Raw genomic sequence first — 27,952 nt, forward strand, 5'->3', positions numbered from 1 at the left:
GGAAGGAAAGGCGTCTGGCAGAGGCCATCAGGGCTCGACCTTTGCTGGGTGGTCTTGGGAGGCCTGAGACTTGCTGAGGGAGCCCGAGAGGTCAGAACAAGCACACTGGAGGTGCGTGTGTGTGGGGAAACCTTAGCCCTCTGGACGGAAGGACTGTCCATCAGTCCCTTGGGTCTAGGAGTGAACAAGCTGCCTCAGAAGGTGGCGGTCTCCTTCCCAGCATGAGGCTCAGTCAGTCAGGGATGAACTGGAGTTTGAGCTGGGTGATAATCTCCAAGGAGTCTTTCAGCTGGCACACTCAGTGGGAGTCTCTAAAGCCACTTAAGATGCTCAGAGGAGGGAATTCCCTGGCAGTCCAGGGGTTAGGACTCTGCTTCTACTGTAGGAGACACGGGTTTAGTCCCTGTTTGGGGAATGCAGATCTCACAAGCCTTGCAGCATGGGGACCCACCACCACCACCCACATCCAGAAAAAAAAAGAGGGTGATCAGAGGACACAGAACAGCAGATGGTGCATCTCAAGACTCACCGTCAATGGTTGTTTGCTCACAGACAGGCTCACTCCATTCTCCAGCTTTGTTCCGATCAGGAAGAAACCCTCGAACTCGAACACAATAAGTTGTCTGTGACTCAAGATTTCGGAGGAACTCGAAGTCATACTGACCAGAAATTGAAAACTAGTAACAGAGACAAAAATCAGAACATGCCTCAGCAGTGAAGGGACATTTCCCATCGCCCCACCCCACCCCGCCACCTGCCACTTATTGGTTATAATTTTTACTTCAGGCTCAAAATAGGAGGATAAAGGAAGCAGATGCTCCTCCCACATCACCTCAGGTGACCCTGAGATCATTCTAAGTGGGGAGGAGGGGGAAGGGCAAGGACTGACCATGGTCCTGGCAAACTGCTTTATTCCCTGAATTCCCTAGTTTAAATGATTTGCAAACCATCCCGCATTTTTTTTTAAAGATAAACCAGTTGTATGGGTTGAATTTTGTCCAAATTCTTACATTAAAATACTAACCCTAGTACTTTCAAAAGTGACTTGGTTAGACAGAAGGTCTTTTTAGATGTAATCACGTAAATGAGGTTATTGGCATGGGCCCCAATCCAGTATGACTGGTGTCCTTAAATGAAGAGGACATTTAGACACAGGTGGGCACATAGAATGCCACATAAAGATGAAGGTGGGGATTGGGCTGATGCCTCTATATACTAAAGGACCCAAAATTGGCTAGCACCCACCAGAAGCTGGGTGGGAGGCCTGGAACAGATCTTCCTCTTGGTCCTTAGGAGGAACCAATCCTGCTGACACCTTGATCTTGGACTTCCAGCCTTTAGAACCTCAAGACGACACATTTCTGTCACTTCATCCATCCAGTTTATGGTACTTTGTTACTGCAGCCCTGGCAAACGAACACACCAGCCAACTACAGTAAGACCCAATGTGATTTCTGGCCCTAGCTGCCTGGGGTTCTCCTCTGAATCACTTCTCCATTCACGCACCTGGGCTGTCCTCCTCGGGCGGCTCATCTCACCTCAAGGATATACACCATAGCCTGCCTCTGGTGAGGCCATCCCAGACTTATCTTAGTTTAATTTGAATATAAGATATCGTAATTGATGACATGTTTCTGAATTTGAGAAACCAAAATAGTGTTGCAGGGAAGAACAAAATCTGACTCCACATTGGATCTGTTTCTTTTACTTTAACCTTTGCTTCCTATGAGGATACTATTTTGTTGTTCACTATGAGGATACTATTTGTTTTTGTTCACTACGAGCATACTATTTATACATAATGGCCTGCCTGGGGGTACCCTGCCCCTCTCCTTTACTATTAAACCAAAGTGTCTCTGTTCAGGATCCTGTCTACCTGTGAACAGCTGCCTATAGGAAGGAAGAAATGAACACATCCCCCCCCACCGCCACACCCCCAAGGTTGGCCATTCCAGGAGATACTTGCAAGATTAATAGCCTTTTTACTTCCTCACTTCCTCTCCCTCTCTATTCTATAAAAGAACCTGGCATCCAGAGCCTGATAAGAAGGTTATTTTTGACACATTAGTCTGCCATCTTCTCGGTTTTCTGGTTTTTCAAATAAACTCCTGTTTCCTTGGCTCAATATCTTGTCTCTGATTTACTGGCTTGTTGTGTGGTGAGCGGAGTGAACATGGACTTGGTAACAGTAGTTTCCAGCAAAATAAAGGGAATTAAAAGAGTACATACAGCTTGTATTTCCAGCATGGTTACAAATTCCTTATAAAAGGGCCTTATGAAAAATCTGCCATGTGAATAGGAGTTTCAACAGAAACTGAGCAGAGACTCTGTTTTTACTTTAGTAATTGCTTACTTTTCTTTGGGTGCTGGGCTTGCTGACAGCTTGTCTCTATTCTTTTGTTGTATGAGAAGCTGAGCTCACTGAAGGCAAGAACTGGATTTTACCAATTGAAAAATGAAGAGTATAGTATAACTTCTAATGATTAAAAACAGAAATAAAACTAAAAATCCCTGGCTTTCATTTCCAGAAACCCAATATCTTGAAAACCTTACAATGCATTTTTTTTTCCAAGGCTAAACTCAGAGGCTGACACGTCAGAAGCAGATAGGGAAGAAATGTGAAGTCCTTTTTCTTTTTTAACTTCTGGACAGCTTCTTTCTTTTTCTTTTTTTAAAGATTTATTTACTTTTTTGCTGTGACAGTCTTTGTTGCTGTGCTCAGGCTTTCTCTAGTCTTGGCAAGCTGAGGTTACTCTTCGTTGAGGTGAATGGGCTTCTCATTGTGGTGGCTTCTCTTGTGGAGCACAGGCTCTAGGACACATGGGCTTCAGTAGTCGTGGCAAATGGTTTAGTTGCTCCACGGCACGTGGGATCTTCCTGGACCAGGGATGGAACCCATGTCTCTTGCATTGCAAGGCCGATTCTTAACCACTGGACCACCAGGGAAGCCCCAACTTCTGGTTTTATCTCCCTGCTGTCTCCCACCAAGAAGAAAGAACTTCTAGAAGCTTTTAATGTTTTTAGCTCAGGGACCTGAACTGGTGGCTCTCTCTCAGAGACACCTGCATTCTAAAAGGGAACCATTTAATCCTATTTCTTTCAGGCTGCTGTAAACAGAATGCCAAAGACTGGGTGGCTTATTGAGACACATTTCTTTCACACAGCTCTGGATACTGGGAAGTCCAAGATGAAAGCACCAGCAGATCTGACCTCTCAGGAGGGCCTGCTTCCTGGTTCATAACTGGGTTTTCTTGCTGAGTCCTCCCCAAGGGGTGGAAGGGGTGAGGGAGCTCTCTGGGGCCTCCTTTAAAAGGGTGCTAAGATCTACCTCCTAATACCATCACACTGGGGATTCGATTTCAACACGTGAATTTGCAGGAGGGTGAGGGTGGGGATGGGGTAAAGCGACACAAACACTGAGTTGATAGCATGATAAACTGGCAGAGGTGGCCCTGCAGGCACTAGTGAGAGACACACTTTGGGGAGCACGCAGCCTTTCCAATACTCTGTATGTTCACACCAAAGTCTTCCATACCCCAGGCAGAAGGAAGGGACAAATGTGTAACCAGATGCCAGTCCTGAGGGCATATTCTAGATAAGAAGCTAAAGATAGACTGGGTTTTGCACTTCATGCCTGGGGCAGGAGGCACTCAGGCCCTGGGTAACTGCGGAATCTGATTCTTAGGATGGGGAACACATGTACACCCATGGCTGATTCATGTCAATGTATGGCAAAAACCACTACACTATTGTAAAGTAATTAGTCTCCAATTAAAATTAAAAAAAAAATCACAGTAGGCTGCTAGCTTCAGGAGTTATCTTTGTATCTCAGAGTTTAGCAGGGATCCCTGCATTCGACAAGTGATCATAAAACTTATTGTTCTGTATTGCTTCCTAGGCACATGTAATCCCAGGGTCTTGACCATAAGCAAAATCATCTCTCCTGTGAAGAAGGCAGATATCCTGTATCACTTAACAAAGCATTTTAAAAAACTGAAGTGTAGTTTATACACAATATCTTAATGGTTTCAGGTGTACAACAGTGTGATCTGATATTTGTATATGTTATGAATTGATCACAATGGAGCCTTTTTTGGGGGAAATTAACTTGAGATTTTGGGGGACTACATTGTAAGTAGATATAAATTTAATTACATTATTCCTCAGACAATACAGCATTCCCGGGTAGTTCAGCTGGTAGAAAATCTGCCTGGAATTCAGGAGACCCCGGTTCGATTCCTGGCAAGGGTTGGGAAGATCCACTGGATAAAGGATAGGCTACCCACACCAGTATTCTTGGGCTTCCCTTGTGGCTCAGCTGGTAAAGAATCCACCTGCAATGCAGGAGACCTGGGTTTGATCCCTGGGTTGGGAAGATTCCCTGGAGAAGGGAAAGGCTACCCACTCCATTATTCTGGCCAGGAGAATTCCATGGACTGTATAGTCATGGGGTTGCTAAGTGCTGGACATGACTTCACTTCACTTCAGATAAGACACATGGGTGACCTGTTCTTGCCAAATACATGAGCATTAGTGATTTAATGTAGAGGAGATAACATATATGTAACGTAACTTACATAACATATATGTAAGTCAGTTTAGGACCAGAAATGACATTTGGCTCAGAAGCACTGAAAGAATTAAAGGTGATCAAAGATGAATGAAAATAGCATTTTAACCTGTCTACACAAGGGGAAGGGACTCTCACATATTGACCCGTAACACATTGTTCAGGCAATGGGACACATTTACCTTTCTTTTTACTTTTTTTCATTGTGTCATTAAATTTCTCAACAATCCTGTGAAGTAAGTGATTGCTGCTGCTCAGATGCATCAGTCATGTCCAGCTCTGTGCGACTCTATGGACTGCAGCCTGCCAGACTTCTCTGTCAACAGGATTATCCAGGCAAGGGTACTAAGAACGGATTGCCATGGCCTCCTCCAGGGGGCTTCCTGACCCAGGGATCGAACCCGAGTCTCCTGCATTGCAGGCAGATTCTTTATTGCTGAGCCACCAGGGAAGCCCCAAAGTAGGTTATTATCCCCACTTTATTAATGAAATGGGTTATATGCCCATTTTGCAGACCTGAGAAGCTGAGGTCAAGAATGTGACCAGAGTCACACAGTGGCAGGGGCAACATGCCAGCAGGGTCTTTCCACTCCCAGCTCATGTTTTGAAAGGCATTGTTCCTGAAAGAGGAAGAAAGCAATGGCGAGAGGTGGGGTCAGTCCTATAAAAGGTGACGCCCACCATTCATCCAGGGCTGGGGCTGCCCTGACCATGGACTTGACTATTCTGTGGTGTATGTGGGCCCTCATGCCATGAAACAGTAGTCATTCACTGGTCACCTGATTCTGGTGACCCCAAGTTCCCCCAGCCAGCTGCTGAGTCAGCCTGGCCTTCTCCAGCAATTTCCCTCTGGGGAGAGAAAGGCTTGTTCTCCTGCACCAGACCACCCAGGAAGTCTGCCCTTGAACCCCGGGAAGTGTGACCAGACACACCAGTCACCCCCAGAATGGGTAGCTTCTGGAGCTCAAAGGACCAGGCCTGAGAGCCTCTGGACCATAAGGTGCTGCCACCTGGCAAAGCTTTTCTCCATCATTATCACCTCCAGCCATGCTCCAGCTGAACAAAGGACAGGGAGTTGACAGCTGCAATGTGCGTGATTCACTGCACTTACCTTTTCATCAGAGCCATTTTTCCAATATTGCACATGATAAGTCCATGAGTTATAAATGTTCCTCATGGTCCACGGTTCAGGTTCATTCTCGATTCTTGGGGCAAAGAAACGCATATGTAAAGAATTAGCAAGTGCTTCTACTTGCATTCTGGGAGGTCCGATAGTGGCTGAGGATGAGAACAAAGCAAAATGACAATCAAAATTCACATGTTAAAAACATCAACATATCAACATTTACTTTTCGTAACTGGGCAGACCAACTGGGCAGACCAACTGGGCTACTGAAATACTCTGTCCTTGATAAACCACTGTGGTGATGTTGACTGATGTGGCTAAGAACAGTTAGATTTTGTTTCTTAAAACAAACAAAAAAAAATCTTTTTACCTTTGCCTTTATTAATCAGGTTTGGTCCTTTTATATTTATTGTGATTTCTGATATATTTGCAATTACTCCAACTACATTACTTTGTGTTTTCTATAAAGACTGCTTTTTTTGTTTTTAATGGCTCATTCCTCTCCCCTCCTCCCTTTTATTTATTTATTTTTTTGGTTGGGTTGAGTTTTCTTTATTTCCATTGCTGGGTTGGAAGCAAGAGATGGTATTTCTATTTTTAGTGTTTAACCTATATAATTAAACCACTTTCCAACAAATACATTTTCCAACGAAGTCTGAAACTACTCCCCTCTCCCCAAAGCTCTTTTACTAGACATTCACATGATGGGTTCCTTCAACTCATTTGGGTCTCTGGCCAATTGCTGCCACCTCAGAGAGAACTGTCTCACCATGCTATGTAAAGAGCAGCTCCCACCACTGCCTGTCCTGGCATCTTACTTTATTTTCTTTAGAGCCATGGTCACTGTCTGTCATAAAATATGTATCTGTCTATTTATCGTCTGTCTTCCCAACTGGAATGTACATTTCACCGGGGCAGGGGTTTTTGTCTTGTTCACCACTGTAGCTTTAGCACACAGTAGGTGCTGTGGCCTCAGCACACAGTAGGTGCTGGCACATGGAAGGTGCTCAATAAGAACTGTGGAATGAATCATAAACGGCCCCTGGCCATCATGCTGTTTGAGTTATACCTGGTATTCTTGTCTGGCGACTGTTACATTTGGGGGGCTGCGAATAGGCCTGGGTTAGCATTCTACCCTATTTCTACTCTGCTAGAAGCTGAAGACCAGATAAGAACATTCATCATGTTTTACCAAAGCAAGTATAAATAGGTTCCTGTGACATTTTGAAGCACTCTCCCATCATATAAACTTCAAGAGGCAAATATCGGATGCAGGGTTGTCATTGCTGAGAGCCCTGCCACAGAGGAGGCCTGGGTGTGGATTCCTGTGCTGCTTGCTCATCACCCCTGTGACCTTGGGACAAACCGCATATCTACGTATATTTGGCATCAGTTTCTAAATAGAACTTCCATAAATGGGCCCTAGGATAGGATTTGGAACCAGTCAGGAACTGGTAAGTCTGCTCAGTGCAGGAGCAGAAACCTGTACTATGTTTTTTGCCTTATGCTGATTCTGGCCTGTCTCTCCCACAAACTCCCTTAAGGTCACAGGCCTCCTAGTTACAGCCCCTTTGCTCCTCATCCAAGGCCATCCACTTGGTGGGCACTCAAAGAATTTCTTCCCATGGGCCAACCAAGGGGGAAATAATCAAGGCAGGGTGATGACATTACAATGCGATGAAAACGAAGGGGGCTTACTGTCATCCACAGGACAGAAGGTGATGTTTATCCAGTCTGAACTCTCATCAGCAAATTCAGCCCTGACTCTCAAGGTGTGGTCACCATACTTGGAAAGACTTGAGAAATCGCATTCCGTCGACAAAATACTTGTGCATCTATCCTGGAATTTCTTGTAACTACAAAATCAGAAAAAAAAAAAAAATCATGAGAATTCTATTTGGGAAATTAAAACAGAGGGAGTCTTGTTCAGGCTTCAGAAGCAGGAACGAAGGCCCTTGACCTTGCTTCTGACCTGCTTGGACACTGCTTGGATTCCATGACTGCCCATAAGCACAGCTAGTCAGTTTAGTTCAGTCGCTCAGTCGCGTCCGACTGAGGACCTTGGAATTCTTGAGCTTCTGGTGAAAGTGAAAGTCACTCACTTGTGTCCGACTCTGCAACCTCGAGGACTATACAGTCCATGTTATTCTCCAGGCCAGAATACTGGAGTGGGTAGCCGTTCCTTTCTCCAGGGGATCTTCCCAACCCAGGGATCGAACCCAGGTCTCCTGCATGGCCGGCGGATTCTTTTCCAGCTGCGCCACCAGGGAGCTCCTGGAGGTCTGGCCAATCACTCCCGGTGGCTGGGAGCCTCAGTCTCAGTCTCTCTGAGGTTGTCACTGCATATGTGCATTTTCTAAACTCTGCTCCATGGGACCGTAATGATCCTTGACGTATCACCAAGACTTTCAAAAATAATCCATCCCATGGTCAAACAATCTGGGGCAAAAACAAGGTGAAACATGAATAGATGTCTCTTCTCAACAGAATTTCTCAGAGCACGTGTCTTTCCAAAAAGGGGTTGCTGCTGCTGCTAAGTCGCTTCAGTCGTGTCCGACTCTGTGTGATCCCATAGACAGCAGCCCACCAGGCTGCCCTGTCCCTGGGATTCTCCAGGCAGGAACACTGGAGTGGGTTGCCATTTCCTTCTCCAATGCACGAAAGTGAAAAGTGAAAGTGAAGTCACTCAGTCGTGTCTGACTCTCAGCGACCCCATGGATTGTATCCTACCAGGCTCCTCTGTCCATGGGATTTTCCAGGCAAGAGTACTAGAGTGGGTTGCCACTGCCTTCTCCAAAAAGGGGTTGAGTATTCAACACATTTGACCGAGAAAGCGTCCCTTTTTGATTATGTATCTCTGAAAGTTGTGGGGCATAGTTTGTGAAATGCTGATATACACACATTAGCCAAAATAGGTATATAACAACTATTTCAAATAATGCCCTATATGCGACTATGGCTCAATCATGCTGGAAAAATTATTAAAAAAAAAACCTCACTGACCTCAGATCTCCAGGCCAACACCCAGAGGGAGGGTGGCAGAAACATGGCGTGGAAGGAAAGGGATGTAACTTAACCTCATAATAGCCTCAGGAACTATAATCAGCGCCACCTGATGTAAGGAAATCCAGGATCTTGTCTTGCAAAAAGTAAGAATTTTGTCTGATTGGCACCTTCCCGTCTTGGTGCCAAAACAATCTAGCTGCTCTCAGAGGTGACAGTGAAGGTGATAAAAATAATCAGAACCAACATTTGTCAAGCATGCAGGTGTCGAACAGTGTGCTATTTCAACAGTATTACCTCACTGAATTTTCACGGGAGGGCAGAAATGACATCACCCTTATTCTACAGACAAGGCACAGGGGTGGGAAGTCTAGAACTCGCTCATGGAACTCAGGTCTGCTTGACTTCAGAGTGCCACCTGCACACTCCACCCCACTCTTAGGAGGCAGAGATAGTTGGGCTTACTGTCTGCTTTTTTTACTCTCTTTTCACTACATAGGCCACAGACACTTTCTCAATCAATCAACTTTTTATGGCTGCTTAACATCCCATCATTGGGAAAATCCAGGGGTCATTCCTTGAAGGGGCTTTTCCCACATGTGGCCATTTCTTCCATACATTTAAACTAATGCATCAATTGAGCGGAACACAGAGTCTTTCAACAGTTATTTTGCAGTGACTTTCCTTTCATTAGGTTATTTTTTAATAGTATCTACACATATTTTTCTTTCCATTTAAGTAGTTAATATGATCTGTTCCCTGTATTTACACCTGGTTGTTTTAGATGTTTCCATATTAAAATCACCAGTACAGTCTCTGAAGCCCCACCCTTGGCCACCCCTATGCAATGCACACAGACAATGAGAGTTTGTGCTGTGTGACCACTCAGGCTGAATTCTAATCAAATGTTTTCTAGAGCCATAGAAGGGTAAACACATTTTTCAGGGTCAAATTTCTTCCACACCCAGCGTATGTTTTGATTTCCCCAGCAGAGGCCCGGCTTGGTCTGCACCTCTTTGCTCAGGAGACTGGAATCCAGGTTTCACTCTTAGCTATTGGCAGCTCTCATCTAAAAGACAAACATCTAAAACCAAACACTTCTACTCCGATGGCAAAGAAACAAAGAACAGAACAATAAGAAATACACTACAGGGAGAGAAAGAGACAGAGAGGAAAGTTAATTTTCCACAACAAAACCCCCAGAGCTATCAAGACAGAGCGGAGAAAACACAGAGATGAAACTAACCAATCAAAGCTAGAAAATACACAGCAGGAGAAAAAAATGAAGCCTCCGGCTGACCCGTCTTAGGTCCTTGGGGAGACTGACAGGACTGGAACATGGACTGAGATGCCAGGACAGCATCACAGGTGAGCCTGCCAAACCTCGGTGCTGTGCTGCAGCGATGCAAACGGTCACCCTTGCTCTCATGAAGCACACCGTGACATATCAAGGGGCGGAAGGCATTACGGAGCACAGAGACACTATCAGCTCAGGCAGTTCAGTTCAGTCGCTCAGTCATGTCCGACTCCTTGCAACCCCATGAATCGCAGCACGCCAGGCCTCCCTGTCCATCACCAACTCCCGGAGTTCACTCAGACTCATGTCCATCCAGTCAGTGATGCCATCCAGCCATCTCATCCTCAGTCGTCCCCTTCTCCTCCTGCCCCCAATCCCTCCCAGCATCAGAGTCTTTTCCAGTGAGTCAACTCTTCATGTGAGGTGGCCAAAGTACTGAAGCTTCAGCTTTAGCATCATTCCTTCCAAAGAAATCCCAGGGCTGATCTCCTTCAGAATGGACTGGTTGGATCTCCTTGCAGTCCAAGGGACTCTCAAGAGTCTTCTCCAACACCACCGTTCAAAAGCATCAATTCTTCGGCACTCAGCCTTCTTCACAGTCCAACTCTCACATCCATACATGACCACAGGAAAAACCATAGCCTTGACTAGACGGACCTTAGTCGGCAAAGTAATGTCTCTGCTAGAGACACTATGGCAGACCTTAAAAACTGGTGAATGTGGATATAGGCTATTTGGAAGTTTTCTGCATTACACTTGATATTTTGAAATGATTTGTTACTTGCGAATTATTTTGAACTAAAAAGTTAAAAAAAAAGTGTAAACAAAGGTGATCTTATTTATCTTTCTCCTTCTTCTCTGACTCAGCAAGCTCTGGATATGGTGGTAAAACAAGGAGTGCAGGATGAAAGCCCCTGAGACTCGCATCTCTCCTGGCTCACAGAGGGTGTGTCTGCACCCCCTCCCGGCTCACTGAGGGCAAGTATCTGCCTTTGTCCGTTTCTGAGCCACACAGGAAGCAGGTGTGCGGCTCACTGCCCTTTGCCCTCCTGTTGCTGTTTTGCACCCGACACAGAGATGCGTCACCTGTAGCCCAGCTTGTGACATATGGTGGCAGGCCCAGCACAAGGAGAAACTGACAGGAAGGGCAGGTCCTGGGAGCTTGGTGCATCACTGAGGTCACACTCACCCTTCCTTCTTAAGCCTCTGCTGTCTTCAGAGGAGACAGCTTTCAACAGTCAGCAGCTCTCTTACAATTCAGTTTCAGGACACAACTCAGAGTAGCTGAGCACCCACTATGCAGATGATCTGTACCCCCAGCACTGAGGTATGCAGTTTATAACCTAGGCGGGTGGGTGGTAAGCTAGCAAGGGGCTTCCTGCCTGCTTTGCATACCTCGGTTTTCTTGGATAGCTCCCACTTACAAACTGTTGACTTCGAGCAATATTACTCTGAGCCTCCCTGGTGGCTCAGACGATAAAGAATCTGCCTACAATGTAGGCGACCTGGGTTCAATCCCTGGATCAGGAAGATCCACTGGAGAAGGGAATGGTTACTCACTCCAGTATTCTTGCCTGGAGAATTCCATGGACAGAGGAGCCTGGTGGGCTACAGTCCACGGAGTGGCACAGAGTCGTTCTCGACTAAGCAACTAACACTCTCATTTTCAGCAATACTATTCTAATAACTGGAAGATGGTCTCATCATTGGCATTTTTCTCTTAAAAAAACATCAACAGTGACAAGCCTGATAAGTTCACATTGCAGCAAGCTGCCTTGGTGGCTGATGACACCCACGATCTATAGGCTAAAATGTCTGTCACACCATGAACCATCACAAGAAACAGGAGAAAGGATTTTACTGTCTGTTTTCAGGGAACAGAGCTTTCACAAGAATTCTGGGACAGAATGAAAAAGGCCAGAGGAAATGCTCTCCCTGGGTTGTTACGGTCACTTGGGTGACAGCAGTCAGGCTCTCTCCTTGGTCCAGCCCAGTGACCAGCCCTGCCAAGTGCCCTCCTGCCAAGAGCGGCCCAGACTTGCCTTTGGTACTGAGCTGTGAACGTCAGATTCCCCTTGGGAAAAGCAGGTGACTCCCATCGTAGAATATTCTTGAAATTAACTGAATTCATTCTGACATTTTCAGGAGGTGGAATCATTCCTAATGCTGTAAACATAAAGGGAAAAAAGTTGGCATCTCTCTTTCTCAAAATAGTTGTCCAAGAAAATAACCATGTCCAATACTCAGGTCATGTACTCTGTGGCTCAAAGTCTTCACATGGGCTTGTGGGAGAGGGAGACACGCTTTAGTGGTGCTGAGGAGTCTGGACTGTATTTGAAGAGAAGAAATTGCTAAGGGGAGAAGGACAGCAATAGAGACGTGGGGATGGATGAGGGTGACCTGGCATTTGGGTGGTGGTAGAAAGGTGTGAGGGCTTTCCAAGTGGCTCAGCGGTAAGGAATCTGCCTGCCAACCTAGGAAATGTGGGTTTGATCCCTGGGTCGAGAAGATCCCCTGGAGAAAGAAATGGCAATTCACTCCTGCATTCTTGCCTGGGAAATCCCATGGACAGAAGGAGCCTGGTGGGCTACAGTCTATGGGGTTGCCAGAGAGTAGGCCATGACTGAGTGACTGAAACAACAACAGAAAGGTGTGAGGGGGTAGATTTTAAATCTATCTCCAGATGTATAAACTTTAGACTTCCTGATATGCTCGGTGTGAAGCAGATGTTAATATCCACTCCCTGCTTAAGCACCTTATGCTCTGACTGGGGCTGGGGGTGGAAATCAAACAACACTAAATATTCACTGGAAGGACTGTTGCTGATGCTGAAGTTCCAATACTCTGGCCACCTGATGCGAAGAACTGACTCATTGGAAAAGACCATGATGCTGGGAAAGATTGAAGACAGGAGGAGAAGGGGACGACAGAGGATGAGATGGTTGGATGGCATCACTGACTCAATGGACATGAGTTTGAGCAAACTCCAGGAGACAGCAAAGGAAAGAGAAGCCTGGCCTGCTGCAATCCATGGGGTCGCAAAGAGTCAGACACAACTGAACAAAAACAACAATTTTAGGATTTGCATTAGGTTTGAGATACTGAAGGATACATACGTAGGAATGTCAGAGACAGCTGGATGAATAAGCCAGCTGTAGGCACAGAGTAGAGATAGAAATAGTTGTTAAACTTTTTAACAGAAAATGCCAAACATACACAGAAGTACAGAGAAGAGTGTAATAACTGACACCGGACCATCACCCAACTAGCACCAACAGACAGAAATTTGAAAGTCATGAGTCCATGTTGTCCAGTGGCTAAGTTGTGTCCAACTCTTCTGCAACCCCATGGACTGTAGCCCACGAGGCTCCTTCTAACCATGGGATTTCCCAGGAAAGATTACTGGAGTGGGTTGCCATTTACTACTCCAGGGGATCTTCCCTGACCAGGGATCGAACCTACATCTCCTGCATTGGTAAGATAGATTCTTTACCACCAAGCTACCAGGGAAGCCCAGTGTTACGTGTTAGTCCCTCCACAGTGTTAGACTCCTTGGGACCCCATGGACTGCAGCTGGCCAGGCTCCTTTGTCACTGGAATTCTCCAGGTAAGAATACTGGAGTGGGTTGCAATTTCATTCTCCAGGGGATCTTCCCCACCCAGGGACTGAACCTGGATCTCCTGCATTACAGGCAGATTCTTTACCATCTGAGCCACCAGGGAAGCCCAGAGCTGGTATTTAATGCCAGAGTTCTGTTGGCAGTCCCCAGAGGGGTAGTGTAGGAGAAGGAGAGAACAGAGCTGGGTATAAACTTGGCTGATAGAGGTGGAGAATCCCAGGGACAAACAGCCTGATATAGGTGGGAGGGAAACCGCAGAATGAGAGATCCATCAGAAAGGAAGGAGGGATCCATAGTGTTATTTGAACCTGGGGAGACAGTTTAGGGGACTGCCCTGTAGCCCAAGTGGTAAAGAACCTGCCTGCGATGCAGGAGACCAGGGTTCAATCCCTGGGTCGGGAAGATCCCCTGGAGGAGGGAATGGCAACCCACTCCAGTATTCTTGCCTGGAGAATCCCATGGACCTCTAGAGAAGCCTGGCGGGCCCCAGGGGTTCATGGGGTCGCAAAGAGTCGGACACGACTGAGTGACTAACACACACACACACACACACACACATACACAGGCAGTTTGGAGCAGGACAGGAAAGGTTTCACTGGATTTAGAACTCAGAAGCCCTAGAGCTGTAGGGGTTGAGGGGCAGAATTCAGACCTTGGCGTGCTGGGCCTAATGGCCCGCCCAGGAACTTAACTCACTTTGCGCCTCTCGGGGTGCGCTAGGGGGAGGGCGGGGGGGTCGTCTTTGGGGGTCAACGCTGCCCGGCGTCGTAGCCACGCCTCCCGCTTCCCGAGCGCGCTTCCTCCAGTCGGGACGCAGCGCCACAGGCATCAGGGTCCCAGCGCGGGCAGCCCCGGCGGTCGAGCCGACGCCCCGGAGGCTACCCAGCGTCCCCTCCCCGCAGACCCCTCACCTGACATCAGGAGGCAGCCGCCCAGCCAGCTCCGGAGGCTGCGCGCCATAGTCGCGCCGGGAGCCCGGGAGGGCCCTCAAGGGGGCAGCCCCGCAGACAGCCGCCGGGCACCGGGGCACACCCCCCAACCTCTTACGCCGGGGTCGCACGTACGCGCGCCCGCCTGCCAGCTCCGAGGCTGCTTCCGGGAACCGGGGGCGGGGCGGGGCGGCGCAGGGCCCGCCCCCGTCTGGGCCCCGCCCCTCGCACCCTGCTCCAGCGGCCGCTGTCACCCGCTTGACTGTGGCAGAAACAGAGGTGAAAGGGGACTTTTCGCCTGCGGGTGAGTGGAAAACACCTTTAGTAAAACAGGGTGCGAAACTGTACATGCAGTGTCCCCCATTACATTAGACGCATGCTTTGAAAGGAGCCCTCAAGTTGAATGAATACACTCCAGATAGTAAAGAATCTGCCTGCAACGCAGGAGACCCGGGTTTGCTTCCTGGGTCAGGAAGATCTCCTTGGCGAAGGGCATGGCCACCCACCCATGGAAAGAGAATTCCGTGGACAGAGGAGCCTGGGGGGCTGCAGTCCGTAGGGTCTCAAAAGAGTCGGACACGACTGATAGACTAATACGGAGCCAACCCAGAGTTGATATCTGGATGGTGGGATTAAGGGTGGTGATGGTTTTTCTTCAGGTCAGTTCAGTTCAGTCGCTCAGTCGTGTCCGACTCTTTGCGACCCCATGAATCGCAGCACGCCGGGCCTCCCTGTCCATCACCATCTCCCGGAGTTCACTCAGACTCACGTTCATCGAGTCCGTGATGCCATCCAGCCATCTCATCCTCTGTTGTCCCCTTCTCCTCCTGCCCCCAATTCCTCCCAGCATCAGAGTCTTTTCCAATGAGTCAACTCTTCGCATGAGGTGGCCAAAGTACTGGAGTTTCAGCTTTAGCATCACTATACAAATTTTCTCCAGTGAACAGTTGTGGTCTCTATGATCGCCTCTCCCCTGCAAATAAACTGATTTTAAAGCACTCCGTTAGCAAATCTAGCTTGAGAGGATCTTCTTTACCATAACTCCCCTCTCCCCCCAGGGATAAGCGGCAACAGAGAACCAAGTTATTTACTGACCGGAATCGTTTCTCTCACAAGACTGCTGACAAAGGCTTAATTTCCTCCTTTTCAATGCATTATTTAACAGCAGGGTGATGTTGGAAAACCCAGAGCAGGGTAAGTACTAGGTGATGTAAGACACTGGCTGACTTCTGTGGCTAGAACATTCCACAGGAACACAAGCTCAGGGAGGCAGAAGGTCCTTTGGCTCCCAGAGGCCACGAAGTAGTAAGAGGGAGGTTTGTGTAACCCAGAGATGCCAGCAGAACTACCCATCTGCTGCATATATCTCCTGTCTAACAAGAAACAAATGTGGAGACATTTCCAAGTTTATATTAAAAAGTATGTTTTATTTTTTACCAACCACTGTACAAAATTATATCTTAAAATATAACACAGACCCTGTCCCTCTCCCTTATGCAAATGTGTCTCTATTGGTCACCTGTCTGGCACCAGAGTTATTATGTGTGTGTGTGTATGTCTTCCTCACTCAGATTGAGGAGGGCTGGACCAGGAGCTGAGATTTGAATTCTCAAGAGTGAAGGTGACACAATATTATCTAGGGGTGCCCCAGACTTGGTTGGGGCTTCCTTTTTTCCAGTCCCAACCCAGAGCATGTGCTTCTGTTTCCTCGTGCGTGTCCTTGCTTTCTAACTGCCCGCCCTCCCTTCTGTTTTTCTGTGGCTTTTCTGGTCTTCCCTCAAGCCTGTGGGGGAAAAAAAAAACCACTGCTGACTGCTCCTGCTATGAACCCTGCTGAATGTCTTCCTTTTCTCTCCCTACTCCACATTGACCCGATTTAATAATTTCCCAGAAATCTTACAGGGCCCCGGAACATCGCCTGAAAACCACAGGGAACTTTGTTCTTTACTCTGGGAAACATGATGCAGAATCATTAGACATCCATGAGAGGAAAGGGAACAGGCAGGGCATTTTCCCATTAAGGCAAATTGCCTTGAACAGGTTAACAATGCACTGAATAATAGCAGAATACTCTGTTTCCCACCTCCCCTCCCCCCAGAGTGAGAATTTGCATAGATGATGTCACCAGTCTCCTACTCCTCCCCAGCGAGAATACTCGGAGACCCCCAAAGGAGCAAGTGCAGGAGCTGGGGTTGGGGGGTGAGGCCTGGAGGCAGTGTGTGTCCAAGTTAATTAAAATTTTTCAGATTCACCTGTCTTACTATATACCCATCCCCCATGTCAACATCTGACTCGGAAGTGTCACTTTTATCAGAAAGAGCATCTTGGGGCCTCAGGCACTCCATAGAGGGGTCGGTGAAGGGCAGCTGTGTCCCTTCTTCACTGGCCACCAAAAGGCTTGATTCTGTCTCGTTGAGGTCCTCCAGCACGGCTGTCTCTTCTGGACGAGATGGGGACATTAGAGTGACTTCCGAGTCCTTGTCGTCCTCAAGGGCTCTCACACACACAGAGTTCAGATTCACGTTGAAGACAATTCTGCCCTCAGACCCCTCCGTGGAGTCACTGTCCTCCTCGGAAGTGGGGTCCTGCCACAGAGTCCCTCTCGTCTGGTAGCCCCCACTTGTGCCTTCCAACTGCCAGGGGCCGGGCCCTGGTGCCACGGGGGTCTCGGCGTCCCTCTTGGGCTCAGGCAGGTACGGCTCCTCAGCACTGGGGTCGCTGCAGTCCTCCAAGCTGCAGTCCTCCAAGCTGGCTGAAGTGGTGGAAGTTGGACACAGCCTGCCCGTTAGTCCGTGCTTGGTGTAACCGCCTGAATTTATGCGGGGAGCTGCTTCGTTTTCAATGTCACTTTCATCATCATAATTATAATTCCACTCTTTCTTCTTCCTGGTGATGTGAATGACTTCCACGGTAGCCATTTTTTCCAACGGAGGCAGCTCAGGAAACACCCAGACTGACAGTTTATAAAAATTCTTTAAAAAAAAAAAGAAAAGAGAATGATCAGTCCTGAGTGTTTGTTCTCTGTCTTTTTGACATCATAAAACTTAATAGAGTTAACTAACTGCACAGAGATGGGAAAGGTGGTCGTGAAGACGATGACAGTAAGTACAAAAACAGCAGACAGTTACACAGGGTTTACTGTTTGTGGAGTACTGCTTTTAGTAAACTACACGTTATAATTCATTTCATCCTCACGACTTCTCTATGAAGTAGGCTTACTAGTCTTGCTCCACTTTACAATGCAGAGAGGTTAAGAAACTTGCCCAAGTTTCAGGGAACACTCAGTGGTGGAGGCTGGGTTTCAAACTAGGAGGCTGCCTGCAGTAGAGACTGGCCCACTCCTTCCCACTGCTGTCCCCTTGCTGCTTCTTGCTTGTTAGGGGAATCTATCCATCGATAGTTTTGATAGATGGATAGATTTCAACTGGATAGATTTCACCTCCGGATTGCTGACATTCTTAGGGGGGCAGGGAACTGTGAGTAAGGAGAGATTCTAGGGAGCTGATCCCACTGGGGTCAGAGCTCCCTGGACTGGAGGACCTTAGAGATGCAGGTGACCCCTAAAGGGTCAGAGCTGAGAAGGAACAGAGAGACTGGAGGTTGCTCTAACCCAGCACCTCCCGGATACAACAGGTGAGGTGGCCTAAGGAGACGGGCTACAGTGGGGTCATGGTGAAGAGGGTGGTCGCGAGTTTCCCTTTGCAGACCGTGAATCATCATTAGCATCCTTCTCCTTTCTGTTGTTTTGCTCAGGCTGCCCAATGTGACAAGCCTACTTTTCGTGGACTCTATTCAGATGCAGCCTTAGGATGAACCGTTCTATTGGGTTGTTTCGTCATTTTTCTTATTTATTTATAGGGGCTGTTTGTATAACCTTGGGCTTCCCAGGGGGCCCTAGTAGTAAAGAACCTGCCTGCCAGTGCCAGAGACAGAAGAGATGCGGGTTCGATCCCTGGGTTGGGAAGATGCCCTGGAGGAGGAAATGGTAACCTGCTCCAGTATTCTTGCCAGGAAAATTCCATGGACAGAGGAGCCTGGCAGGCTATAGTCTGTGGGGCCACAAAGAGCTGGACATGACTGAGTGACTGAGCACTTATATAACCTAGATGCTAATTATTTGTTGATTGTTTATGCTGCATGGACTTTCCCCTAGTCTGTGGTTTAACATTTTACTCTTGTTATGATGACATTTAATGGAAAGAGAATTTCCATCTTAATTTAAGAAGGTATATCAATTTTCTTTCTCCATGGTTTCTGCTGAATCTTCCTTACCTTTAAGTATGATTCCTATATGCCCTTCTAAAACTTTTAATAGTTTTGCTGTTCATATTACAGTCTTTGATATGCCTGAAATTGATGTTTGTGTATGGTGTGAGGTAGGAATCTGATTTCATTTTTCCCCACATGGGTAGCATTTACTGACCTCAATCCTTTCCCCACAGCAATTCCTACAAAACCCTAAGCCTAACCTTGTTTCCACATATGTGAGTCTGTCTTTGGGCTCCCCATTTGACTAGATCTTTGTTAATGCCTTTCAACAAGGTTTGATAATTTTCTCCACAATGGGCTTGTGACATCTTCTGTTAGATTTCTTCCTTAAGTACTTTAAAAAATATTTTTTATTACTATTGTAATGATGTTTTAAAAACTGTATGATTTCACTTAAATTGCATGATTCCATTGAACTGTATGATTCTAATTTCAAAACCAGGTAAAACTAATCTACACTGTTAGAGTGTAGAGAGCGGTTATCCTGGGCATGGGCAGTGACTGAGAGGTGGAAGAGAGACTTCTGGAGGGGGTTGGTCATGTTTTCTTTCTTGATCTGGATGTGACTTATGTGGGTATGTTGAGTTTGTGAAAACTCAATTTTTTGCTATGACTTGTGCACTCAATTTCTTGGATGTTGAAAAGCAACTTATAGAAAAACATATTTATTTTTAAGTGACTGTTGCTAGGGTATAAAAAGCAGCGTTTTTATGTTGATTACTTTGTGTGTAACAAACTTATTAGTCTAAATAAGTGGCTACTGTGGCTCAACTTATTAGTCCTAATACTTCATCTCTAGATTCTGAATTTCTTACTTAGCCAGTCATATCATTTAATAATAATCATTGTCTCTACCCCCCATTTTTCAGACTTTAACCTCCATAAGGGCATCTTTTTTGTTTGTTTTATTCACATCTAGATCCCCAGCACCCAGCACATGTGGATATACAGTAAATATACAAGACATATTTGTTAAATGCAAAAGAGGAGGTGTAGGAGGAGGAAAAGAAGAGAAGGGGGAAGGCGGTGGGGGGAGAGGAGGAGAAAAGAAAAGACAGTTTAAAATTTTTAACTTCTGTTCTTGTTTAGACATACATACACAAGCATACTAGACCTAGGGTGTTCTGTTTTACTATTCCTAGAGTTTGTACTTAAACACAGAGCAACACTTTTTACTGGAGAAATAGCAGACAGACACAAGGTAACAATGCTTGCTTTCGTTACTTGGAGATAACATAATAACATATAACTGGCATATAATTTGGGCTCATTTTAAGGACAGGAAAAACCCAGGAGACCTGGGAGAAAGGTTAGTAATGAGTTCAGGTAATTCAGGCAGAAAGTCATCCAGGACATGATGGGTATAGTGCTAGGGGGTTTTATATCTCAAGGCTGCATGAGAAACATCAGTTGGAGCGGGATTTATCTAAGAGCTCAAAGCGAAAGCTATACATGGCCAACGGAAGAGTTGGAGTGGAGGCTGAGAGTAAGCCTGCAACTGAACACTAACATAAAAAACTCAAAAAGATATACTGTTAAAGCTACAAAAGATTAAGTTATACTGATAGATTAAGAAAAACAAAACACGACAGGGATCACAGTATGGATAAAATCCAACGCAGAGCCATTTACTTCTCATAAGCCACAGCCAAATGCCACCTAGGTTCAAATACTAATTCTAATTAAAAACTCCACAAGCACCCCTCCTCCCAAACAGTCCATCCCCCAACTCAACCTCAACACACAAGAACAGGGAAAAGAAGAGAACAGCAGTCATAACAGAGAATGAAATAATGCCATTTGCAAAGACTTGGATGGACCTAGAGACTATCATATTAAGTGGAGAAAGACGTATTAAGTCAGAGAAAAGACAGATATCATACACTATCACTTATTTGTGGAATCTGAAAAACAAATGATACAAATGAACTTAGAGAATCCTGATGGGCTACAGTCCGTGGGGTCGCAAAGAGTCAGACATGACTGAGCGACTAACACTTTCACTTTACTTTTTCATTACTATATAAAAGTAGGGAAACAATAAGGACTTATTGTATAGCACAGGGAACTATATTCAATATCTTGTAATAAGCTATAATGGAAAAGAATCTGAAAAAGAAATTATATATATTCTTTTTCAAATTCTTTTATATATATATTATTAAACTGAATCAGTTTCTGAATGCTTGAACACAGCATTGCAAATGAACTATACTTCAATTAAAAACATTTAAAGAAACAAAAGAATTTAAAAAAGACTATACTTTTACCACCGGTAGAGAGATATTTATTTGTGGCTATTTAAAAAATTAGAAGGTGAATGAGTTAAAACATAGAATCTCTTCTAATGTAGAAGGAAATATCTGAATATCTTCTAATGTAGAAGGAAAGCGACAGGATAGGGAAAATGAAAAATGATGGACAAAGTGGTTGAATCCAAACATGTGAGGAGGTTTTAGAAATATGTAAAATCAATACCTAGACTTGGTTGAGCGCCAAAGATTCTGAGCAGGAAGAATATGCCCCATGAAACACAGAGGAAACACAAGGCAGAGTGGCTGGTTCCACTTATGAATAACACAAATAAGAGGCCCCTGGGGGCCATTATACTATGATAGTGAATAAAAGTAGAAAAAAAGGATTAATCGATGTTGGCAAAGCTTTGGAGAAAGGTGTACACCGTGATGTTGACCCTAGCATTATAAATTAGTTCTTTATATTTTCATATAAGATATATTCACTTTGTGTATATATTCCACACAAGTAATCCAAACTAAAAAGACAACCTGTATTAAAATGTTCATTGTGTTACTCCTAGTGGCCAAAGAGATGAAAGGAAAAGAAATAATGAAAAGGAAATCAATCCAAATGCCCGACAGCTGAGAAATGATTAAGGAAAAAGCAGACATTAATAACAATGGAACACTGTGACGATGGAAAATCGTATGTGGACAAAGTATGAAAAGAAAGCAGAAAATGCAATATATACGTTTATAGGAATGGTAAAGAACCCCGAGTGGTACAACACCTGATGTTTTGAGAAAATGGGGTTTCTTCTATGAAGATATTTAAGTGTATAAAAATTCTTAAGTCAAAATGAAAAATAAAGGTAGAAATGAAAAAAAAAAAATACATACCAAAGCTTCGGGGAAATCATTTCTTAAGCATATATAACCAATCCGTTTCAGTACCATTACAGTGCTTACGCAGACAGCAGTTAATAAAAACAGAATAATTATTCCTCCTATTGTAGCAGGTTCTGATGACTCTGTTGATGAAAAATTAAATGGCTTTATTTAAAAGTAAATCCAGTGAACAGTCACAGTTGGGAACAGTGTATATTAATCTGGTGGTGGAAGGGTTTATTATGGGGGCAAAAGTTGGAAAAACTACTGTTAAATATCAAAGAATGGAAAGTAATCCAAGTATACATTTTTAAAAAATGTTAAAATTCAGTTTCTAGAAGTAAAATTTCTTCCAGTTGATAATTATGCTCTATGACTGCATTGTCCAATAATGTGGCGGTTTAGCCACATGTGACCATTTAAATGTAAATTATCAAAAAAAACCAAACTTGTTTCTGAGTCATACTAGCCAGGTCTCCAGAAGGAGTTGCAAAAGGGAGTTTGTCTGAAGATGACAACTGGGTCACTTGGAAGCTGGACTCTGGCCTTGCCAGAACCCAAACTGGGGTGTGGTAGATCTTGTTTTGTCCAGTTATGAGTTCTCCTCTAGCTTCTTGTCAAAATGACTTTTTGAAAATTTCAATTTTCTGAATGTAAACAGCTTTTTCCTGTAAGTCCAACTAGGCTGAGAAGAAATCAATACTTATAGAATTAAGGCTGTCTTTAATATCCAGAAAACCGTTTGTTAATATTAATCCGATAACCACAGCCTCAAGCAAAACAATACAAGAGAAAAACAACTAAAGACGGCTCATATCTTTCTAACGTCTTTTAAAAGGTTAAAGAATGGACAGAAAGAAACTCGGTGAAGATCTGAGCCCTTAGGCAGAAGACTCATGAACCCCTTTTGTTCCCATCAAGAATGAATGGGCCATCATCAAGAAAATTTACAAATAATAAATGCTGCAGAGGTGTGGAGAGAAGGGAACCCTCCTACACTGCAGGTGAGAATGCAGACTGGTACAAACTTGTGGAGAACACTATGGAGGTTCCTTACAAAACTAAAAATAGAGTTACTACATGATCCAATAGTCCCACTCCTGGTCATGTATACAGAGATATATGCACCAATGTTTATTATTTACAATTGCCGGGACACTGTGGCAACCTAAATGTCCGTCCGCCGAGGAATGGATAAAGAAGACTGTGGTGCATATACACAATGGAATATTCCCCAGCCATAAAAAAAGATGAAATAGTGTCATTTGTAGCAACACAGATGGACCTAGAGATTGTCATACTGAGTGAAGTAAGTCATATAGAAAAAGACAAATATATGATATCGCTTATATGTGGAATCTAAAAAAATAGTGCAAATAAAACTCATTCACAGAACAGAATGGATTCACAGTGTAAAAAACTTATGGTTGCCAAGGGGGAAGTGGGAGAGGGATACCCTGGGATTGACATATACACACTACTATATATAAAGTAGATAACTAATAAGGACCTACTATAATGCACAGGGAACTCTTCTCAATATTCTGTAGTGACCTATATGGGGAAAGAATCTGAAAAAGAGTGTATATATACACGTGTATCATTGATTCACTTTGCTGTATAATATTACAAATCAACTATGTTCCAACAAAAATTAGAAAAAAGAATGAATGAGGATGTGTCATGTCAATGGCAGTTATACAATCAGACCTAGTCATAAAGGCACACCTTTATAATACAAAATCCTCACATGCAGAGAGCTTACATTCCTGAAGAGGATTCTGTGAACCTACATGGAGGAGCAATGTGATGTCATGGGATCTTGACCCATGTGTCCCACCCCTCTGAGTCACTTGAACGAGAATTTCTCTTTTGGCTCTGCTTCCAGGGAATGTAAGCATGACACCAGCCTATTTAAAAGAGACCCTATTTAAAAGGGACTTCCCTGGTGGTCCAGTGGTAAAGAATCTGCCTTGCCATGCAGGGGATGTAGATTCAGCCCCTGGTCTGGGAAGATTCCACGGGCCATGAGGCAACCATGCACTGCAACTAAGACGCGATGCAGTCACATTATATATATACATATTCAAATTAAAGAGACCTACCAGATGTTCAAGCTGGCTTTAGAAAAGGCAGAGGAACCAGAGATCAAATTGCCAACATCCGCTGGATCATGGAAAAAGCAAGAGAGTTCCAGAAAAACATCTATTTCTGCTTTATTGACTATGCCAAAGCCTTTGACTATGTGGATCACAAGAAACTGTGGAAAATTCTGAAAAAGATGGAAATACCAGACCACCTGACCTGCCTCTTGAGAAACCTATATGCAGGTCAGGAAGCAGCAGTTAGAATTGGACATGGGCTAACCTAACTGGTTAGAACCAGTTAGGACTGGTTCCAAATAGGAAAAGGAGTGTGTCAAGGCTGTATATTGTCACCCTGCTTATTTAACTTAATAAGGCTATGGTTTTTCCAGTGATCACATATGGATGTGAGAGTTGGACTGTGAAGAAAGCTGAGCTCCGAAGAATTGATGCTTTTGAACTGTGGTGTTGAAGAAGACTCTTGAGAGTCCTTTGGACTGCAAGGAGATCCAACCAGTCCATCCTAAAGGAGATCAGTCCTGGGTGTTCATTGGGAGGACTGATGCTAAAGCTGAAACTCCAGTACTCTGGCCACCTGATGCGAAGAGTTGACTCAGGAAAAGTTGACTTGGAAAAGACTCTGATGCTGGGAGGGATTGGGGACAGGAGGAGAAGGGGACGGACAACATCACTGACTTGATGGACATGGGCTTGGGTGAACTCCGGGAGTTGGTGATGGACAGGGAGGCCTGGCGTGCTGCGATTCATGGGGTCGCAAAGAGCTGGACTGAACTGACTGACTAAACTGACCATCCTTTACCAGACATTACCCCTCCCCTGCCCCTTCTGCTTAATTTTTCTCCAGAGTATTATAGTATTATACTTAACCATCCCTTAACACAATGCATGTTTTATTTTTTTGAATCTTGTTCTTTTGTCTCCCAATGTAAGCTCTATAAACTAAGGAATTTTTATCTGTTTTATTCACTGCTGTATCCCCAGTATCTAGAAGAGTATCTGGACCATAGTGGGCCCCAGTTAACATTTGTCAAATGGATGAGGACACCTTTCCCTGGGGAACTTACTGAGGAAAAGTCAGCCGATTAGTTTAAGATTTGACAAAAGGGAGGCATTTCTCCATTTCTCTGGAATAAATCCCCCTTTATCAATACTGCTTTAAGATATCAGTGTTTCACCACTGATATCCCAGTAACTTAACTCTGGTTCTAGGTCATCCTTCAAGAATCCCCCACCATCCAAACCTACCTGGTCCCTGGGTTTAGCTGCTTGAGAGTGGCTCACGTGGCCAGTTTACACAGTGAGAGGGGTCACATGATCTGAACCTACTTGGTTCCTGAAGTTTCGGACAAGAATTGTGGCATGAAATATTTGGATAGCGAGGCACACCTGTACCTTAACTGTCTCATGTAATGATAAAAGAACAGAGGCTGAAATATACAAAGTGATGTGTTTGCACCAAGGAAGCATGAAGTGACGGGCCAGCATGTTGCCATATGACCATTCTTAGCAGGTGAAACAGGGAAGAGTCAGGGGAGACACTGGATCATCAGAGCAAGGACGTCACCTTCCAGTGCCTTTGGTCAGGCTTAGGTTCACCTAAGGGCAGACTGGGTTTCAGCCAGCCACCGTCGTCATGTCCTATTTCTAATCTGAGTTTTTATTGCTGTGATACTCTGATTTATAATAAGAAGTACATATTTGGTCTTTTTCCTCAATTCTGAAACCCTTAGAAATTCCTAAATAGAGCAAAGAAAGTGAAAGGAGCTTTTTTTTGTTATTCAGAACAAGCCCCTCTGAACCCCACTTGGTTTATGTGAAACCCAAAATGAATAAACATAATTTGTGTCCTAACACCAAATCTCAACATCAACTAGATGTCCAGAGATTTGACTCGTTTCTGATAGGAGTTAGTGCAGAACCCACAGGGCTATCTATCAGCTTTGATGATTTGCTAGAATGGCTCACAGAATTCATGAAAACAGTTTACTCCCTAGATTCCTGGTATGTTATAAAAGATTATAACTCAGAAACAGGCAGAAGGAAGAGATACACAGGGCCAGGTATGGGGGATGGAGCTTGGACTTCTGTGCCGTCTCTGGGCATGCCACCCTCCCAGCATCTCAGTATGTTCACCAACTTGGAAGTTCTCCAAACCCCATCATTTATGGTTTTTAAGGAGGACTCGTTATATAGACATAACCAGTTAAATTCTTGGCCACTGGTGGTCACTTCAACCTCTAGCCCTTCTCCTCTCCCCAGAAGTCAAGGGGTGGGACTGATAGTGTCAACCCTCTACATCACAGGGTTGGTTGCCAGGGGAACTTTCCAAATGTCAACGGATATGAACACCCACTGGTCATTATTTTCTTAGGAAGCCTATTGTTTTGCCCTGTGTATCTCTTCCTTTTGCCTGTTCCTGCATTATAATCTTGTATAATATACTAGGAATTGGTGTTAGGACACAAATTATGTTCATTCCGTTTGGGTTTACATTTTTATATAGAGCCATAGGCATGAAGAGACTATATGTTCAGTCGTGTCCAACTCTGTGCGACCCCATAGATGGCAGCCCACCAGGCTCCCCCGTCCCTGGGATTCTCCAGGCAAGAACACTGCAGTGGGTTGCCATTTCCTCTCCAATGCATGAAAGTGAAAAGTGAAAGTGAAGTCGCTCAGTCGTGTCTGACTCTTAGCGACCCCATGGACTGCAGCCCACCAGGCTCCTCCATCCAAGGGATTTTCCAGGCAAGAGTACTGGAGTGGGGTGCCATTGCCTTCTCCGTGTTCAGTTGCTAAGTCATGTCCAGCTCTTTGCGACCTCACGCACTATGGCACACCAGACTTCCCTGTCCTTCACTGTCTCCCAGAGTCTGCTCAAACTTACGTCCAATTAGTTGGTGATGCCATCCAACCATCTCATCCTCTATTGTCCCTTTCTCTTTCCCTCAATCTTTCCCAGCATCAAGGTCTTTTCCAGTGAGTTGGCTCTTCAAATCAGGTGGCCAAAGGATTGGAGCTTCCGTTTCAGCATCAGTCCTTCCAATGAATATTCAGGGTTGATTTCCTTTAGGATTGACTGGTTTGACCGCCTTGCTGTCCAAGGGACTCTCATGAGTCTTCTCCAGCACCATAATTTGAAAGCATCAATTCTTCAGCACTCAGTCTTCTTAATGGTCCAACTGTCATATCCATACTTGACTACTGGAGAAACCACAGCTTTGACTATACAGATCTCTGTCGGCTGCTAGGTTGGTCATAGCTTTTCTTTCAAGGAGCAAGCATCTTTTAATTTCGTGGCTGCAGTCACCATCCACAGTGATTTTGGAGCCCAAGAAAGTGAAGTCTGTCACTGTTTCCACTGTTTCCCCATCTATTTACCATGAAGTGATGGGACTGGAAGCTAAGATCCTAGTTTGTTGAATGTTGAGTTAAATATGGGCAAAGTTTTGCCCATATGTAACTGACATTATAAACATGATTTAAGTTAAAGCTGTGAAGTAGTTTTTCCTTTAAAATTGATCTGTGTATCATTTGATTCTGAGTAACACTGGTGAATAAACTCACATTGCCTGGAGTTCTAGCAAACACCAGGCACCTTGACATGTCAGCTGCTCATTAGTGGAGTTCACTTCATCTGCAAAGAAGTCATTGCACTTATAGTCACTCCCTTCTAAAGCTCATCTTATTTTGACTCTGGTAAATCAGAGCACTAAAGAAACTCTCACTGGGGTTGGGAAACTCAGAAAGGCTTCTGCTGGGAGCCAGCATGGGGAATCCTGCCCAGGGCAAAGGTCATGAGGAAGGGGGCCTGGCAAAAAGCAAAGGCTGAGATCAGGCCTCAGGGGTACCCCTGGATTTTCCTGAGCATCTACCCCCAAAACCAGAGTCTGCTTGCTTTATTGTACTGT

At 45.0% G+C, this 27,952-nt stretch overlaps 2 protein-coding genes across 2 annotated transcripts in view; both read right to left on the minus strand.

The window, feature by feature from the left end:
- LOC128055416 (interleukin-10 receptor subunit beta-like) overlaps window positions 1-27,952 on the minus strand; it is a 67,686-nt gene that overhangs the window by 16,411 nt on the left and 23,323 nt on the right. The window contains exons 8-11 of the mRNA XM_052648010.1: window positions 12,039-12,162; window positions 7,395-7,552; window positions 5,682-5,848; window positions 530-677 (exon numbers count right to left, since the gene is read on the minus strand). Coding sequence (XP_052503970.1) covers window positions 530-677; window positions 5,682-5,848; window positions 7,395-7,552; window positions 12,039-12,162 — 597 coding nt within the window. The remainder of the gene's footprint in view (window positions 1-529; window positions 678-5,681; window positions 5,849-7,394; window positions 7,553-12,038; window positions 12,163-27,952) is intronic.
- LOC128055500 (interferon alpha/beta receptor 2) lies at window positions 15,997-24,071 on the minus strand. The gene is made up of 3 exons (XM_052648122.1): window positions 24,045-24,071; window positions 21,952-22,082; window positions 15,997-17,517 (listed from the first exon to the last, which is right to left on the minus strand). The coding sequence occupies exons 2-3, from the start codon at window positions 22,006-22,008 to the stop codon at window positions 16,774-16,776; spliced, it is 801 nt and encodes a 266-aa protein (XP_052504082.1). The 5' UTR covers window positions 22,009-22,082; window positions 24,045-24,071; the 3' UTR covers window positions 15,997-16,773.

Source organism: Budorcas taxicolor, chromosome 1, assembly GCF_023091745.1.
Source record: "Budorcas taxicolor isolate Tak-1 chromosome 1, Takin1.1, whole genome shotgun sequence".
NCBI lineage: Eukaryota > Metazoa > Chordata > Mammalia > Artiodactyla > Bovidae > Budorcas > Budorcas taxicolor.

Excerpts from the sequence above, each read along its gene's own strand:
- LOC128055500 (XM_052648122.1), bottom strand. The coding sequence starts at position 22,008 with ATGGTACTGAAACGGATTGGTTATATATGCTTAAGAAATGATTTCCCC. Across the intron at positions 17,518-21,951 it reads ATGATTTCCCCGAAGCTTTG|AATTTTTATAAACTGTCAGT; the intron begins GTATGTATTTTT and ends TTTTTTTTAAAG.